The sequence below is a fragment of the Lepidochelys olivacea genome, assembly GCF_965140295.1.
Source record: "Lepidochelys olivacea isolate rLepOli2 genome assembly, chromosome: 1".
NCBI classification, from domain to species: Eukaryota; Metazoa; Chordata; order Testudines; family Cheloniidae; genus Lepidochelys; species Lepidochelys olivacea.
The window spans coordinates 332,445,668-332,465,465 of NC_140411.1; the positions used below are offsets into that span (position 1 = coordinate 332,445,668).

Below are 19,798 nucleotides of genomic sequence, written 5' to 3' on the forward strand. Positions count from 1 at the left end.
TTCTATAGGGTCTGCAGCTCCGCAGTTCCAACCAGCAGGTGTTGCTGGGGAGGTGTGACTTTAACGTCTGGGACTCAATGTTAAAATTCAAGGACTCAATTCCCCAGGAGTCCAGGCAGGAGTTCTCTGCTCTGGTAGAAGAGTGTAAGTCTGTAGCAAGGACTTCCCTGCAGGTTGCCCTGGACGCAAAAGACTTGGCGACTAGATCTGTGGCTTCTGCGGTGGTCATGCGCAAATGTTCTTGGCTCCACTCTTCAGGAGTGCCAGTGGAGGTCCAGCAGTCCATTCAGGACCTTCTGTTTGAAGGCACTTGGCACTTCTCAGAGCAAACAAATGCAAAGCTCCATGGTCTGAAAGACTCCACAGCCACCCTCAAGTCCCTGGGTCTTTGAGGAAACACTTCAGGCCCCAGCACTCCACCTGTTTCTTAGTTCCGTCACTCCAGAAACATCACTCCGTCACTGCAAAAGAAATGAAACGGATTTTAGATGTAGGCAGCTGCCCCCATCTGCCTCATTATCCCTACGGGGGCTGCCCAGGTCGGGGCCAGCCAAACAGATCTTTCGATGGGATTCCTTGGGCATTATACCAATTCCCATGTCATTAGATCATGTCCCTCTTTAGTTTTCGGGTCACTTGCCCTTCATTAACATGGCATGGTCTCTTATCACCACAGACCACTTTGTGATGAACTCTGTGGAAAGGGGTTATATGCTTCTGTTTATTTCCACCCCTCTCCCCCATGCTTTCCTTCTCATGAGCAACTTCTGGCTCAGGAGATGCAAGCCTTTCTCTGAGTGGAAGCCAGGGAGGAGGTTCTTCGTGACTTAAGAGGGAGGGTTAGGGCAGCCCAATTTGACAGCGAGTACTTCCTCGGTTGGGAGTGCCCTGACCTCTTTAAGAGGACTCAGCATGGTATGGGTTCCCTGTCACCTTCTACTACCTGGTACTGACATACCTCTCTGGCTAGTAAGAAGGCAGCACCAGCTGTGCAGTACTGCTCCCCATCACTGGTACCTAAAAAGAAGCTGAATAAGTCGGACTGGGGGCGTTCTCAACAAAGCCTTAAGGCCATGGAGCGACTGAGACCGGTGCTGGGGCACTCTCTACAGAACAATCGGTACCAGTGACTCTGGCCCCAGAGAGGGGTCTTCAAGTGAGGTGGTGAGGAGCCTTCTTGCCCTCCCAGCACTGCCATCTCCCCCTAGTCAGGGACTACCAGGAACAGTCCTAGCACCGCAGGACCCAGTGCCTCAGAGACAAGTGCTAGTACTGGGCAAGCCAGCAATGATGGCGCGACACCCTGCCATCACGTCCCTCCTCGCAGGGCTCGACTGCTCACATTGCAGCACCGCTACCTGGCACTGATGGGCACCGTGCTGCCATAGTCACCCAGGAGTGGGTCCTCTAGCTCCAAGTCAGAGGCTGAATTGTATGCCTCCTGAGGGAGCACACATTGAGTCGACTATGGGCATTCCACAACCATGGCACAAGGGCTCATCCCATCAGCATGACCACCGACCCAATGGCAAATGCCACTCCTGTGGCTGATGTGGACCCCTTGGACGGTTCAACTATTCCAAGGTTCTCACTCAGTGCCCCCAAAAGTGAGAGCTCCCCTGCTATTCCCTTCAGAAAGGGGTTCGGTTCTGGGTGCCGAGGTGGCTGAAGCACAGTATACCCTGTGGGGGACTCACCAACAACAGAGGACATGCAAGACCTGGTGTCAGTCCAAGCCTCATTGTCGTCTTCCCTGGATAAGGCAGTGGCAGGGATGACCATAGCACCCATTCAAGATGATTATAAGGCTCACCAAGAGCTTTTGCATCATGTGGCCCAGAACCTGGACATACAGGTAGAGATCGCAGAGTCAGCTCCTGCCCTGGTGGACATATTAGCACTGTTGTGACCGGCAAGAGTGGCCCTGCCCTCAAATGAAGCCATCTTGCAATCTATGAGGGCTCTGTGGCAACCCCCCGCAGCCTTCCAGCTCACAGCAAAGTATGTGGAAAGAAAGTACTTTGTAATCCTCCAAGGGGTGAGTATCTATACACTCATCCCCCTCCAGGATCTCTAGTCGTTGCTGCTGCGAACGAATGGGAGAGACCAGGGCAGCAAGGCCCATCGCTGAAAGCGAGAGGCCAGGAAACTGGATTTATTGGGCAGGAAGTTATACTCGACAAGGGGCCATGGAGTGACTGAGACCTGTGCTGGGCCACTCTCCAAACATCTACAGAACAATCGGTACCAGTGACTCTGGCCCCAGAGAGGGGTCTTCAAGTCTGGTGCTCATGGAGTACCAGCCTAGGGTGAGCCACAGAGGGGATACAGCCCTGGCCCTGCCATCGACACCAGAGGCAAATGAGGTGGTGAGGAGCCTTCTTGACAGGGGGCCTCCAGCTTAGGATATCAAACCACCAGGGCCTAGGCTGCTATGATTTTAATTCCTGGTCAGCGATAACATTTAAGGAACTCTTATCTGAATTTGTGGCCCTAGTAGAGGAGAGTAAGACTGTGGCCAAAGCATCCCTTCAGGAGGCCTAGGATGCTGCAGCTAGAACCATGGCCACACAGATGGTCATGAGGTGGAGCTCTTGGCTTCAGTTCTCTGCACTGCCCCACGAGGTACAACAAACAATTCAGGACCTTCCATTCGAGGGGAATTCCCTCTTTTCCAAACAAACAGACACTTGGCTTCACTGTCTAAAAAATTCAAGGGCCACTCTAGAGTTGTTGGGCCTTCACACCTCAGCCCCAATTCGCAAACAGTACAAGTCCCAACCTGTGGTCCAGTTTTACCCGCTGCAACACCAGCAGAGGCAGGACATCAGCCAGTGGAGGAGCAAGGGCTTCCGGAGGAGGCATACGCCGCACACCTCAGCAGCCTCTACATCTGCGCCTGGGAAACAATTGATGGGTTCTAAGCAGATCTTTTGACGGTACACCAGAGGACGGCGTACCAGACCAAAGTCTGGATCTTGCCCCTATGTTTGTGAACCGTTTGCCCAGTGGAAGTGGGATACACCCTGCAATTAATTTTTTTCACTCCGTCCCACCCTCCCTCCCCAACCTTCAGGGACCCTTCTCACAAGAGACTTCTGGCCCAGGAGGTGCAATCGCTCCTCAGGACAGGAGCCATGGAGGAGGTTCCTATGAAATTAAGAGGCAAAGGGTTTTACTCACATCACTTCCTGATCCCGAAGGCCAATGGGGATCTCGGAAGCCTGAACAAGTTTATGAAGAAGCTGAAGTTCCGCGTGGTCTCCCTGGCCTTTATCATCCACTCTCTAGATCCAGGGGATTGGTATGCTGCCCTCGACTTGAAGGACGCATATTTCCACATTTTCCTGTTTCCTTGAAAAAGGGCTTACCTCCGATTCATGGTAAATAACTATGATTATCAGTTCATGGTGTTACTTGTTGGACTGTCTAAAACCCATGAGTATTCAAGAAGTGCCTGGTAGTCGTGGTGGCCTTCCTCCGGAGGAGGTGTGCAGGTTTACCCATACCTGGACGGCTGGCTGAGCAAAGGCTGGTCCAGGGACCTGGTAAAAGCACACACAGAACTCATACTGTCCACCTTCCAGGATCTGGGTCTTCTGATAAATGCAAAAAGGTCAACTCTCTTGCTGGTTCAGAAGATAGAATTCATAGGAGCAGTTCTCAACTTGAACTAGGCCAGAACCTCCCTTCTGGAAGACCATTTCAGAGTCATCATGTCAATCATAAACGTTCTGAAAGGCTTCCCCATCAACACATCAAGGAACTGCTTAAAGTTTTGGGACCTCAATCTGCTGTTGTCAAGACGGGGGGGCCCCATTAGAGCAAGGGGCATGTTGCCATCGGCTGAATCTATCCTGGGGATCACATCCTGCATCCACACACACTACGACTTGGCAGAGGTGCCACCTCCTTGCTTGACAGCATACTCCACAAGATCGCAAGCTGCTTCAGTGGTATTCGTGGCACAGGTCCCAATCCTGGATGCTTGCAAGGCAGCGATCTCATACATTCACACATTCATCACGCACTCTTCTATCACTCAACAATCCAGAGATGATGCAGCCTTCAGTCAAGTGGTCCTCCAGTCTGTCTCAGCAAAACTCCGATCCCAGCACCTAATTGATTGATTGGGAATCACCTATATGGGAATAAACATGAGCAAGCACTTGAAGAAAAAACTGTTACTAACCTTTCTGTGTCTGTTGTTCTTCGAGATGTATTACTCATGTCCATTCCAAAACCTGCCCACCTATCCCTCTGTCGGAATTGCCAGCAAGAAGAAACTGAAGGGGCAGCATGTTGTTGAGTGCCTATATACCGCACCCTGATGGCGCCAGAGTTGACCCGACAGATAACACTGGGGGAAAACTTCCAGCAACACTGCACATGGCGCATGTACATCTACATTGGAATGGACATGAGCAACACATATCGAAGAACAGTAGAGTTACTGAAAGGTTAGTAACTGTTTCTTCTTTGAGATGTATGGTCCCTATGGGTATTCATGTCCTCCCTCCTTCCCCTTAGTTTGCATTATCTTCTGATTTGAAGTAGAGTAGACGCTACAGAGGCAATCAGTCGACACTGCCCCTTATGCCATCAGTTGAGAGCATGAGGAGACGAAGGGCACGGGTACAGGCACAGACCAATGCAGACTATTGAAAATTTTTTGCTCCCTGGCACATGTGGGCACTCACAGTGAATCCCATAGCGACCACATATCTGAAACAGCTCCAGTTAAGGGTAAGTAACCTTCCTTTATTATTGCCACTTTTGGACCCCCTTCCCCAAATTTCTCTTCTGCACCCATGCAGGAAAGGAATATGATAATTCAGTCAGTTGTTTATATATTTGGGGGCTATCAATGACTTTCACCAATGTAACTGAGCACATAATTTGAAGTCAATGGGGAGGCTCTGGTGGCGCTGCAAAGGGATCTTGGTTACACATGTTGTTGACACATGAGCTGGAAAAAACTCTAGTTAGCTCTCCAAGACCTGGGCTTGTTCTGCAAAACAAAGCAGGAATAAATAGTAGTAAAATCTTATTTTTTGTCACTCAGCAGTTATGATTGCGCATGCATGTGCACACAGATCAGGTTTGTTGAGTAAGTGCAACTTTATTTACTTATAGTTATCTTTTAAAATAGAACTGTACTTTAGAGGGTTTGGTGAATGGAAGGCTGTAACATTCTTGCTTCTCTTGGTACTTGTATGAGTAACTCCCAACAGAGTTGCAGAAATTTTAAAATATTCTGAGCATTCCTTATGCTACTCAAGAGTCCACCAGAATGAAGTGTGACTAAGTAGGATGCAATCTTTACAGGAAATTCCACAAGTAATTTAATTTTTTAATCATAAATCTGTTCACAGATATCACTTATAACAGTGAAGATCAGTGTGAACATATGGCCAGCATATATCTTTGACATGAAAGGTTTTTTGGATATGTAAGTTCATACATTCCCATTAGACAGGAGCCAGCTGCAGCAGCAGCTTTTGTGGCAGGAGATGCTGCAGCTGTTACTTCAATGAGCAGCAGTCAAAGAGACTCTGAGGTGAGAGTAAGGAGAAAAGACCACCTGAACCACACTTCAGAATTGTTTGTATAGGAGGTGGCAGCTGGTGGGCGTGTGTGTGTTTAACAAAAAAAAAAAAAGTTCTAAGATTGAGAAGACTGATCTCAAGTTCTCACAAGATTATGTGGCACAGTGGAGTGAGAGAACCATCCACTCTTTCCCACCTTGCTACCTCTCCAATTTTTTGAGGGAAGAAGCACCCTTATTCACACAAGAATATGGCAGGCAAGGGATGACAAGATGGAACCCCCTGCTCTGAGTTAGCACTGAACTTTGCGGGTAGAAGTGATATGGGATGTATTAGACAAGGTTTCAGCAGACCCATTGCTGAGAAATGCAGCCCTGATCTTCAGTTCTGCCCACTGTTGTCTGGAGATCTGCCACTAGGCTTCTTGCAAAGCCTCACAGCTTAAATTCATAACTTGCTAAACAGTAAAAATCATGGATTCAGTAGGGACACTGGTTTTAGATCTCATTACAACAGTCTAACCTACTAACCCTCCTTTGTCTTATGACTGCAGAGGTGTTAATTGCCTACTTAACTTGAATGATCCTTTGCAACATGTGTTAGCTCTTTTTGCTTAGCAATTTGTTCCACCTTGTATTTAGCTGAGATACTCTGATTACCTTTCCCAGACCTGAAGAAGAGCTCTGTGTAGCTTTAAAGCTTCTCTTTCACCAACAGAAGTAGGTCCAATAAAAGATATTACCTTACCCACCTTATCTCTCTCAGTAAAAGTCTTGGTATTTTCCTCTTGGTGTCTTTTTAGGCTATGTCTACACTAGCACTTTTGTAGGTATAACTTATGTTGCTCAGGGGTGTGAAAAAAGCATACCTCTGAATGACATAAGTTGCACCGACAGAAGTGTTGATGTGGACAGTGCTTTGTCAGTGGGAGACTGTCACTCGTTGGGTGTGGTTTGTTTATGTTGACAGGAGAGCTCTCTCCCGTTGGCATAGAGCAGTTACATGGGAGATCTTACAGCAGCACAGCTGCAAGGGTACATTTGTGCTGCTGTAGGCTCTCTAGTGTAGACATGGCCTTAGTCTGTTTGGAGGAAGGACAAGACAAGTGACCTGTGTCCCCCTTGCCTTCTCTGAAATGGGCCTTTTGTGCACCCTGCACTGAAGCAGCAGATAAAAGGTGCCAGTGGGAAGGAAGTACCAGCTGGGCTTGTTGGCAGAATTTCAGTCACCAATGAATGGAGCAGAGAATTTTACTCGGGCCGTTTTTCCTTGCAATTCTCTGGCACTTCTTTCCGGACTGCCATTTCTTGGGTAGGGGTGTCTGCTACCCCTGCTTTATTCCCTTGCTTCCTCTCCCATTGCTTGGTGAATTTGCAGCCCAGACTGTTGCATACTGGCAAACTGTATCCTCAAAAGCAGTGATTCTGAAGAGGATTTAAGGGCCCTGGTGGGTACCTGGATGTATAAGCCGGGAAACATTGAGCAGGAATAGAGAGCTAATATTACCTCTAAACAGCACTGGTGAAATCATTATTGGAATGTCTGTCCAGTTCTGGTGTCCACACTTCAAAAAGGATGTTGAAAAATTGGAAAGGGTTCAGAAGAGAGCTGCAAAAATGAGTCAAGGTCTGGAAAACTCACCTTACAGTGAAAGATTTAGGAAGCTCAATCTATTTAATTTTTCAAAGGGAAGGTTAAGAGGTGACTTGATCACTTGTTAGTACCTGTAAAGGGCTATTTATTCTAGCAGACAAGACCAGAGGCTTCCTAAGAATCCTAAAATAGATTAATTCAGGCTGGAGATAAACCACACATTTTTAACTTTGGGTACTTAACAATTGGAACAGCTTATCAAGGGTTGTGGCTTTTCCATCACCTGAAGTCTTAAATCAGGACTAGATGTCTTTGTAAAATAATATACTTCAGCTCAAGCACAGGGTATTAACGTGGAGGAATTTCTGGATGAAATTCTTGGCTTGGTCAGATTAGATGGTTATAATGGTTGCTTCTTGTTTTAATGAATCTGTTCTTATGAGGGGACACAGTTGCTTCTTCAGTTTTCTCACCTGGCTTTGAGGTGCTTGATGTGGTTTCTCTTTCCCTTCTTTCCTTTTCCCTCCTATATTCTTTAGGTGGATTGAGGGAAGGGCCACATGCACTTTTTTTTTTCTTCCCCCTCCCTTCTCCCTGCCTACTCTTTCTCTCTTCCCAATCCTAGGTCTCGTGAAGCTTCTGCTGCTCTTTGAAGAAATAGCTGCTGCTTTTGCTGCGCTAAGGCTCCTATGGTAATACAAATAAATAGGCACTTTGGCCGCTCCATCTGCTTCATTCCCTGATGACATACAAATATACCTTAGTAGGAATATGTGGCTTCCTTCCAGTATAAATGCAGGGAGAAAGAAATGGTCAAATCAGAGGCCTTTAGCCATCCAGAATTACAGTTTTAAAGACCAAAATTGGGCTCTTATTCACTCTTGATGAGTTAGTAAAAAATATTTTTAAAAGAATGGAGTCCAGCTGCACTTTAACTTAATACCTTAACCAACATTTTTTTAATCCCTGCTAGGCCAGCCAATCTTTTGAAAATGAGGATCACTAACAATTATGGACCACATTTGCCCTTGGATAAATGATTGCAACCTCCATTGAATTCAGTGAAGTTATTCTACGTGTATCTGAACATAGAAATAGACCTTGAACATCAATTTTCAATTGGTCTGGATGATTGTGACTTTGCTAAGGTCACATGCAAATCTTATTCATTGGATGGCTTACCAAAGCATTGTAACTTTTCATTTAAAATCCGTGGGAGAGTTCTTAGATCAATTTTAACTTAAAATCTAAACTATTTTTAAAATGTGTTTTACAAGTAGATTACTAACCTTGCCCCTAATTCCAGCCTGTAAACTCTTGTGGTTTTACAGTCACCCTTTTTTTAAAACGTTTTTCTCCTCTCTTGCTATATTAAAGGCTCACACAAACAAGGGGGAAATATGACTAGCTAACTGACTCTGCAGAGGAAACAAACTAACTAGATGTCATAAATATAAAGGGAAGGGTAAACCCCTTTGAAATCCCTCCTGGCCAGGGGAAAGCTCCTCTCACCTGTAAAGGGTTAAGAAGCTAAAGGTAACCTCGCTGGCACCTGACCAAAAGGACCAATGAGGAGACAAGATAAGATACTTTCAAAAGCTGGGAGGAGGGAGAGAAACAAAGGGTCTGTGTCTGTCTGTATGCTGGTTTCTGCCAGGGATAGACCAGGAATGGAGCCTTAGAACTTTTAGTAAGTAATCTAGCTAGGTATGTGTTAGATTATGATTTCTTTAAATGGCTGAGAAAAGAATTGTGCTGAATAGAATAACTATTTCTGTCTGTGTATCTTTTTTGTAACTTAAGGTTTTGCCTAGAGGGGTTCTCTATGTTTTTGAATCTAATTACCCTGTAAGATATCTACCATCCTGATTTTACAGGGGGGATTTCTTTATTTCTATTTACTTCTATTTTTTATTAAAAGTCTTCTTGTAAAACACTGAATGCTTTTTCATTGTTCTCAGATCCAAGGGTTTGGGTCTGTGGTCACCTATGCAAATTGGTGAGGCTTTTTATCCAACATTTCCCAGGAAAGGGGGGGTGCAAGTGTTGGGAGGATTGTTCATTGTTCTTAAGATCCAAGGGTCTGGGTCTGTAGTCACCTAGGCAAATTGGTGAGGCTTTTTACCAAACCTTGTCCAGGAAGTGGGGTGCAAGGTTTTGGGAAGTATTTTGGGGGGAAGGACGCATCCAAACAGCTCTTCCCCAGTAACCAGTATTAGTTTGGTGGTGGTAGCGGCCAGTCTAAGGACAACGGGGGGAATATTTTGTACCTTGGGGAAGTTTTGACCTAAGCTGGTAAAGATAAGCTTAGGAGGTTTTTCATGCAGGTCCCCACATCTGTACCCTAGAGTTCAGAGTGGGGGAGGAACCTTGACACTAGACTACTGTAAAAAGCACACAATAAAGTGTAATGAAATAAATAAATCTGCTATGTGATCTTAGGTGTTAATTGAAGCAATCGTAGATACAATATGTTGGCAGAAGTGTGGGAGTTTTGTTTCTAAGTTGACTTTCCTCTTAAAATAATATGTTCTATTTAGTTTCCATTTTTTTGAACTTTGAAAAAAGAAATCATAGATTTGTTCTTTAAGTTTGCTTTAAAGCTTATAAGTTGTTTTGGAACTGGAGATAAGTGTTTTTCTTGCTTTATGTACAATGAAATGGCTTGTAATGAGAAGAGCAACAAACTTGGTATTAATTCACTATAAAGTAGCATTCGTTACATAAATATATTTCCTGGATAATTGTAATTCTTGTGCAGCAGCTGCACTTCTGTTCTAAATATCTAGTCCATTGTGTCTGTTCCCACATTTTAAAAAAACCTTCAGTATTTATATTGATGGAAATGCATGGTATGATTTGACAAATCCAAGTTTTAAGACTTTTACTACATTGGAAATGTATTTCATTTCTATACTTTAGAAGGTTATAAGTATACTGAATTGTTTTTGTTCAACCATGAAAAAATGTAGCTGTTGTGGCAGGTGAAAATGAATCCTCCCCACTCTGTCTTCCGAACTCTGTGAAAAATACATTTCCAGCAGTAACATTTAAAAAGCCACACTATTGAATATCTAGCCTCAGGTGTAGAGTGATCTGCAAACTGATTAGCAAAGCCAGGGAATTTGAAACCTCTGGGAGTGACAGTAGTACAAATTGTGAGTTATTGACCCCTAATTATCAGTTCTGTTTGTTCCTCAGGAGGCTGAAGATCTGGCTATCAAATTTCTGACATCTTGTTAGATTACTTATTCATACATTTTGTAGATTTTTTTTTAACTTGTTTTTCCTCTTCTTGACCTTTACTTTGGATGTAAATGTCTCATGCAGCTAGGCTGTGCCTAATTGGTTGCCTGATTAGCCTTTTTTTAAAAAGGAAGCAGAACTCCATAAGATACATCTGAAAAAGTGGTGTTTTACCCACGAAAGCTTATGCCCAAATAAATCTGTTAGTCTTTAGGGTACCACCAGACTCCTTGTTGTTTTTATAAAATTTAGAGTTTTTGGGTGGAGCATCACAAGGGTTAAACAGTAGTAGTTAAACAGGAGTGTGGAAAGTCATGAGGATTTTAGTTTTTTTTGTTTAGTTTTGTTTTAAAGGAAGCAGTAGCGGTTTTATAGATTTGTTGAATCAGTACTAAAAATAACTCGCTTCTGAGCAGAATCTTTTCAGATGCAAATGGACAGGGACAAGTTTTGAAGAGACAAATTTTAATATATCAGGATACATAAGTAATTTAAATAACCACATAACATTGTAGACTTCTAGCTTATCGTAAGCTTTATCTATCCTTCCATCCATCCTGGTTTTGTCATGTCTACATTTAAAAAAAAGTTCTCTGAAGTAAGGCAACATTTCTTTGTTGTCTGTAAAGTACCTAACATGCTTCTGAGCACTGAATAAATCTAAAGTAGTAGCAGCAAGTTTTTTATCCCATTTTGATAAGCTGTATCTCAGAAGTTAAGATGGTCCTTTTTGGTTATTACTTATCCTATCTGTTTAAAACCTTACCTTTTAGTTTTGCAGAAATACATCAAAGCAATTTTCTTTCTATGGAGTTTTTGATTGGTCTTTTATAATTTATCAACAAACTTGATTGTAAAGCTTTGTTTTTGGTGCAAATAACTCCATGTATATCAAACATGGCAAAGACAATTTTCAAAGTAAGGATTAAATTGTGATGATAAATATTTAAATTGCAGTGTTGAATACTTTCAGGACCTTTAGAGCAGTGGTTCTTAACCACGGGACCGGGGCCCCGTAGGGGCCCACAAGCCAGTTTCAGGGGGGCCTCTAAGAAGGGCCAGCATTAGACTCGCTGGGGCCCAGGGCAAAAAGCCAAAGCCCCACTGCATGGGGCTGAAGCCCAAGTCCCTGAGCCCTGCCACCCAGGGCTGAAGCTGAAGCCTGAGCAATGTAGCTGTGGGCCCCCTGTGGCATGGAGCCCCAGGCAATTGCCCTGCTTGCTACCCCCTAATTCCTGCCCTGGCTTTTATATGCAAAAAACCAGATATTGTGGGACAGGTGGGCCGTGGAGTTTTTATAGCATGTTGGTGGGCCTCGGAAAGAAAAAGGTTGAGAACCTCTGCTTTAGAGCATGTTTACACAGCCCACAGCGTAGAGAGCCTTCCATACTAGGTCAATAGACTTAGGTAATGGGGCTTGCACTAGTGGTCTAAAAATAGCTATGTAGATAGCGCTTTGAAGTTGCAGCTTGGGCTTTGAAGTCCACTCCACTCACTAGGCTTCAGAGCCCAAGCTCCAGCCTGAGCTGCAACTTCAATTGCTTTTAGGAGTCCTCAGCTAACACAAGCTTTGAATTGTGAGAAAACTGAGGGAGAGTTGTGACCACTTTGCCCTTTATGCCTTGTACAGTGGTATCAGGAGGCACTAGGCCTCAATTCATGACCTCAAAGGACAGTGCTATTCAAAAGACTCAGATCTCACACCCATAACGAGCATGCGCACCAACAGAGGGATCCATGTTGACTAAAACATCTTGAAGAACATCTCTTGGGTACTGAACTGCTTACTTCAGCTTATATACTAGAGGTCTTTAAAGATAAACCTGATCAGCTATAGGAAAGCGAACTGGGTTTTTCTGTTTTAAACATTAGCAACTGTTGTGTTTACCAAACCCCAGCTGTATGTCTGTACACCAGTCAAAACCCAACTTAACTTCTAGGCTGAATTTGAAAAGCTGAAAGTTAGAAAAATTATAGTTTGAGTGATAGACAGTGTAAATTTGATTTAGAAATGTTGAAACAGTGAAAATAAAAACTGGAAATGTAACTTTTACTCAATTTTCAGAGTCTAATCCAAGTGTTTTTACAAAACTTCCCCCAAAGCAGTGAAACACATAATTATTCTGTGCTTCTGAATGTACAGGATTTTGCACCCTAGCTCAGAGCATTTGTGTAAGAAAAGAAATATTTTCATGGTCCATTGTATTTTTAGTGCTAGCATTTTTTTTTTCAATAAGCCAAAGAAGTTGAAAAGCTCTTTATTCAAGTACGTGTGTAGTAAAACTAAATCCAGGTACATATTTTGCAGTGGGTTTTGATATCTTGCAGCCATAAACAGTTGCAGATAAACTGTGTAGTACAGATCACATTTACTTCTGCAGGGCATTTTATTTGCTTTAGTTTCAAAGTAATTTTTGCTAGGAAGTAATGCAAATTATTGTATTGAAGAGATTTTTAAGGCTTTATTAAAATTAATTTTCAACACTAGGGTGTTACTCTAAAACTTGAATACTCTTTTGCCATAAAATTGTGTGATCAGACTAGTACAGTCTGCTCCCAAATTTTTGTATAGTATTCAGAAGGCTGGAATTTCAACACTACCTTATTTTTCTGTTTTGCAGAATGTTTGATGTGGGAGGCCAGAGATCAGAACGGAAGAAGTGGATTCATTGCTTTGAGGGAGTTACAGCAATAATCTTTTGTGTCGCGCTCAGTGATTATGATTTGGTCCTAGCAGAAGATGAGGAAATGGCAAGTAAACTAATCTTGAAGGAAGGGGGAGAAGAGAAAGTAGAAACTAAATGATCTTGAAGGAAGTTAAACCCTTTATGAAAAGTGTCTTCTGTTTTCACAAGAAAATAATTTCCACTTACAAATGTCCCAGTGGACAGTAGAAATGGTGAAGAAAATGCCATCTCTTTGAATATTACTGGCATAAGAAAATATCTAGAAAGAAATCTTACTAGATACTTTTGTTTACAGGTAGCTCTTTTCCATGTTCCAAAAGACGTTCTATTTTTAAATTAGGTAATGGGGTGAACGCTTTTTTTTAATTGCATAGTAGGGGGTTACGATGACAAATTTTGGTGGTTCAAACAATTTTTAGTGGAAAACCATATGGCTTATTTAGCCACAATTTTCTTTTCCCTGCGTGTGTTTTTCTTTTTCTTTTTTTTTTTCTTTTTTTTTAACCTAGTTTCCAGTCCTTCAGTCTTCCTTTCTATATGTCTCTTTCTCTGATCATTTTCCCTGCATTTGCTGGTCTTCTCTAGCTATTTCTTCGTTTCTTTGGTTTTTCTTTCCGGCTACTCTTCTTTTCTCTTCTTTCAGGATCAGACTCCCCTAGCGGAAACAGACACAAACTAGCACCACTCTTTATTCATGGAGCTGACAAGAGTGATCCTAGTCTGTGTTGCTCTCTAGCTGGCTTAATAAGTGAAGTACTTTCTGTGTGCTGACTTTCCTGTAGACTGTAATTTGAGGAGTAAGGAAGTAGCCTTCAAATCAAGCTTAGGCAAATTGTGTCCCAGGTGGGTAGTTGTCTACTGGCATAAACAGTTAGAAGCATGGCAGAGGCTATTCGCATGACTGGAAAATGTTTGAGTAAATCGCTTTTGGGGAAAAACACTATTCATTTGGTCTCCTGGTAACACTGGAGTAGTTGACTATCAGGCAGGGCTGCCATATTTGATTTTCTAACTTCTTTTAGAGGATTTGTGCAGTAATCAATTTCCACGTAAAGGTCGCTGTCTTCCCTGGACTCTTTTTTCTTTATAACATTTGCAGTTATGTACGGAAAAGAGACACTAAACTGTGCAATTGTTAGACATTCAAAACTACAGTCATAAGTAAATGAAAAATAAAACAAAAATAAAGAATTTACTCACCTGAACGCCGCCAAAATTATTACAGGAAATCGTGCTTTGATGATCTTGTTCTCCGTTTTATACATCATGGGGTAGGATTCGGGGATTCAGTATACAAAAACACTTTTAAAGGAGATTTTATTACTCCATTGGTAGAGTTTCACTGTATCAAACAGGTATACATTTCCTGATTTCATTGCTATTGAAAAGGATAATGGAGGGTAGGCTGAAATATCTTCTTTTCAATTGCAGAATCGGATGCATGAAAGCATGAAATTGTTTGACAGCATCTGCAACAATAAATGGTTTACAGACACTTCTATTATTCTTTTCCTAAACAAGAAGGATCTCTTTGAAGAAAAAATCAAAAGGAGTCCCCTCACTATTTGCTACCCTGAATATGCAGGTATTCTGCTACTTGTGTGAGAAGTCAAGTCACTTCCAGTTATGGAATCTTATTCCTGGTTTTATGATGCATGAACCACCAGTAAGAAACAGTTTAATCTGGAATCAAAGTTGTGTCCTCCGCTAGTAGTTAGGGGAGACGGTTCTTTAGTTGTAAACTGAGCCAATTTGATATGAAAGTTGAGTAACATAAACATGAAACTTCACTGTGCCACTTTTAGTCACTTTAAAGTATGTGCCAAATCCTGCTCTTCTTACTTATATGAGTAGTCCCAGCAGAGTCAATAGAACTATGAATATGAGTAAGGCTAAGAGAATTTAGCCTTATAACTGCTCATTGTAGAGCAGGAATGTTCCTGATAGACCAGTATTCACTATCTCTGGGCTGCGAGCATTGACTGCCTGAAAAGCCACAACCAGGTCTAAAAATATCCCAAAATACAGTTAACTGCAGCTCAGAGATATGAAAAACTGTACATATAAGGTGAGAAAACTGTCCCAAACTTGTAACAGCTTACAAAATGGCAACTCTCGATGCCAATGATGATAGTCTTCCCAACAGAGATGTATTCTAAGGTGGTGGTTTGAGAGCATAGTAGGATCATTACTAACTTTAAACAACAATTTAAAATATTTAACTGTAATCAGAAGTATTGTTACTTTCATGGTTTATTGAAAGCTGATGTCAAACATCTTTTCAAATACATGGAATATTTGGAAACATTGGGGGAGAACCCACACAAATATTTGGTTCGTTCAGTATTTAAAGTGTTTAAACATTCTTCGTGATGAGATTCTTTCCAATTTATTCTGATTAGGCTCTTCTTGTACTCCATTTTGCTCTAAAACCTTTACAATCATAGGATTTTCTCCTAAAGAGATTTAGGGCATTTAGGTTTTTTTTAAACACATTGGAAGGGAAAATATGATATGCAAGAATTCTTTAGGAAGAGACGATGATGTAATTCAGCAGTGGTCTGCATTTAGTTTTCTACTACCTATTGGTAGATTTATTTTATTTTCATAATTATATAAAATTCTATCATTCTCTTGTGCAGAGAATACTTACTTGAAAAAATATAATTAAAACTGGGAGAAAAGAGGGAATAGGCCAAATACAAATTTGGGCAGGTGGGGATGGAAGAAAGCTACATGAAAAAGAAAAGTGAGTGGAAACAAAAATAAATGGAATGAGGGAAGTTTTTGTTCCCTCAGTATTTAATTTCCTTAGTGTTTAATCTGAAAACATGAACAAACAGTTCCATGGAAACAAAACATCACTTCTATTTGCAGAGCAGTTAGAGCTCTTTAATAACCTGATCAACTTCCCATTGAAGTCAAGGGTAAAACTCCCATGTAAGTGGGAGTTCATTTGAGTCCTTGGCCGTCTGTATATATAACTTAAAACATTAATAATCCAGTATGTTTTACCACCAGCAAGAGTTTTATACTGTAACTTAAAACAGTAGTTGTGCAGTTACTTAAAACTGCACACCATTCTTCCATTTTTAAAGAAACTGTCCAGCAGTTTTTAAAAAAGTTCATGACTTCCTTCAAAGTGTATAATATTCATTGCTGCTTAGGCCTTATCTACGCTACGGGGGGAGATCGATCTAAGTTACGCAACTTCAGCTATGTGAATAATGTAGTTACCATGGGGTCCACACTACGCCATGTCGACTGGAGACACTTTCCTGTCGACTCCCCTTACACGTCTTGTTCTGGTGGAGTACAGGAGTTGATGGGAGAGCAATCGACAGTCGATTTAGTGGCTCTTCATTAGACCTGCTAAATTGATTGCCGATGCGTTGATCGCCGTGCGTTGAATCCCCGGTAAGTGTAGACACTTAGCCTGAAATTTAGTGTTTATTGAACAACTTTTTCCCTTCCTTCAGGATCCAACACTTATGAAGAGGCAGCTGCATACATCCAGTGTCAATTTGAAGATCTGAACAAGAGAAAGGACACAAAGGAAATCTATACTCACTTCACATGTGCCACAGATACCAAGAATGTGCAGTTTGTTTTTGATGCTGTAACTGACGTCATCATAAAAAATAATCTAAAAGACTGTGGCCTCTTCTAAGACTTTGCATTCAATGGTAATTGTGTTCCTTGACCAGAATGAGTAATAGGACTTTTCATCAATTTGTATATGCCTCAGCAATATAGAGCATTTGTACATGTACATAGGAATCTAATTCTTTTGATCTTTATTTTTAGATTTGAAGAATGACTTCACAAACTTCTAACCTGATGGGGTTTTAAGAAGAAAGAAGTATAAAACAATTTGTGCTGAATGACAGACCAGTACTGTACTTGCCTGTTTTAACAGCTTTATTTATGTTTGTCTTGTAAATTTAATTAATTAAATATTAGGTAACAATGAAAAGTATCTGAATTGTATGTATACTTGTAATTGTAGGAATGTTATTTGTATGACCATTGAACAGAATATTTTAATAACTTGATTTGCGTTCCAAAGTTTCCACGTTTTATGAGAATGCTCTTAAGGTGGGTAAACCTTCTTTTTTTTTCTTTTTCTTTTTCTTTTTCCCCGCCTTTGGATTATTTAAACATCTTGTAAAAGTTAATTTTTGTTTCATCTTAAATATGCATGCTAACTTATTAGGTTTTGTTTGCAAAACCAAGTGTTACAGGTTTCTTGGTAGTCTAAAATAATCTTACACTTGCTCAGATTTAAAGGGACACTGTGAATTCAAATTTGTCCCTAACCTTAGGTTTTGAAAAAGCTCTTAAAAATTTCAAGGCTAATGAAAGGTTTCTTTGATTTATTAAAATTCTAGTGGAAACAATTGATTACAAATAAACTTTTCTTGCAGTCTTTTCAGCACAAACATTACAACACTGAGAAACTGAAACCGGATTAGTTAATTTTCATTGCCCAAGCTGATGGAAATGTAAAAAGAAATTATTAGGATCAGTAACAGAGATTACATTTTTTAAAATGTATCTTGTCTATTTATCTTCTTTCTCCTGTGAGTGGCAAAACTTTCCTTGCTCTCGTAAAAGCCAGTGGCAAAACTTGAGAGGAAGAAGCCTTTTTTTCTTTTCATTCCGTGGAATTAGAATCAGGCTCCTAAGGTGTTGCTATTAATTGTAGGTAAGGAAACTAGTTCTACAAATTATTGGTAGTCATGAAAATATCAGACACTACCAAAAACAATGCACAGTGGTATCAAATATAGTACAGATATTTTCTGTTTCAAATATAAAGAAAATCTTCAGTATCTCCGATATCCATATGAGGTAATTATTTGCTAATGTTGACTTTTAATGATGTGCACTTGTGTGATTTTTAAACTGACAGTGTCCCTTTAAATAATATTACATAGAATTTCTTTTCAGTTAACTTTACTTTTCATTGTATCATTTACTATGTAAGGGGTATATTATGCATTGCCTTATGGGTAGTGCCAAAACTGATTTTTATACATTTGAAACTGAAATAAGCTTTTATTTTGTAAATAAGTTCTTAGATGGTTGTCCTGAGCATTTTGGTCACCTAAGAATTGTAATCACAACAAATTTAGAAATATTACTTTCTACACTTGTTAGAACATTGTATGTAACTACCATATACCATATTACTTTGTCCAAGACAAGAACACCTCTGAAACTGTTGCTAGTTTTCCATTTTTTCTTACAGATGCATATGCTTAGAAGTGTTCATTCTAAATGTCTAACTAGAGTTATTTAAAGCATTAACTCATTTTTTATTGTGTATTCTTTAAGGCTGTGAAATGGCCTTGAAATAGTTCTTATCTCAGCTCTTTTCATTCTTGTAATTTTTCATTATTTGCTATGGAATTTCTAAATGTTTTCAAATGAGAGTAAAACAAAGGAGCAGTAATGTTAATTTATTAATGAAGGTGTTGAAAATGTTCACACAGAACAAGCTCTTTTAGTAAGTAATTATGGTAAACGGTTTACATCTTGGACTGCTTTGAATTGTGCATTATCATGCTGCATTCACAACTGATTTTCTGTATCACTGAAATATTTTGTGACTATTTAACTTGTTGTCTTTGTACTTAATGTAAAAAAAAAATTGGATTAATCAAAAATTACTGAAAATTTGTCTAAATTCTTTGTGCCTTGCCTAAGAGAAATGTTTTTCATTAAATTTACTGATGGAAGACCTGCTGCATCCACTTTGTGAAGATAGTGAATACAAATGAAAAGAAATGAAATTGTGAGTAAATTCACATCAGAGTGTACGTAAGTAAAATAAAAATGAGCACACATTGATGACCTGAACTTTATCCTGTATAATTTACTAACATCCTAATAAAATTGAGATTTTTTTTTTAAAAAAAAAGTATAATTCTTTCCTGAAATATGTACACAATTTTTTGTCCTATACTAAACAAGTGCATTGAAAATATATCTCCTCATGAGTTTTTCCACTCCAGACAGATGGACTTTCCTCTTTTGACTTGCTGGGTTGGCAGCTGGACAAATTTCCATGAAGACTTCTCCTCCTCTCCGCGCCCCCCCCCCCCCATCTCCCCCACGGAACTGATACTGGTTCTGTGGTGGGAATCTCACAAGTCTGTGTCTTACATTTATGGAATGGTGTATACAAAATAAGCTGTTCTTTTTCATGCATTTTAAGGCCTAAAGGGGCTATTATGACGATCTAGCCTGATCTGTATAACACAAGCCATGGTATTTCACCCACTAATTACTGCATCAAGTCCATAACTTCTGGTTGATCTAGAGCATATCTTTTAGAAAGTCATCCAATCGGAAAGACTTCAAATGATGGAGAATCCCACCATCCCTTGAGCTTTATCTTCCAGCCTATTGGAGGGTGTTAGTTCTTTATATCTGACAAAGACATATCTGCTAACAAATTGTCTCCCTGTATGTAGATACTGATGGACCATAATCAAATTATCTCTTAACCTTCTCTTCCATACGCTAAATGCATGTCTAAGGGTTCTCACTGTAAGACAGGTTTTCCAGATCTTGAAATCACTCTTACAGCTCTTCTGAGTCCTCTTCCAGTTTTCCAACATCCATTCTGAATTGTAGATACCATAACTGGGCATAGTATTCCAATAATAATCTCGTTAATGCTGTATACACAGGTAATGTCACCTCACTTCTTGG

The 19,798-nt window shown here is 40.7% G+C and overlaps 1 protein-coding gene across 1 annotated transcript in view; it reads left to right on the top strand.

The window, feature by feature from the left end:
- Positions 1–17,154, top strand: part of GNAI1 (G protein subunit alpha i1) — a 68,071-nt gene extending 50,917 nt beyond the window's left edge. Inside the window, exons 6-9 of the mRNA XM_084616731.1 lie at positions 13,010–13,139; positions 14,507–14,660; positions 16,555–16,761; positions 16,883–17,154. Coding sequence (XP_084472857.1) covers positions 13,010–13,139; positions 14,507–14,660; positions 16,555–16,745 — 475 coding nt within the window. The 3' untranslated portion in view covers positions 16,746–16,761; positions 16,883–17,154. The remainder of the gene's footprint in view (positions 1–13,009; positions 13,140–14,506; positions 14,661–16,554; positions 16,762–16,882) is intronic.
- Positions 17,155–19,798: the final 2,644 nt, after the last annotated feature.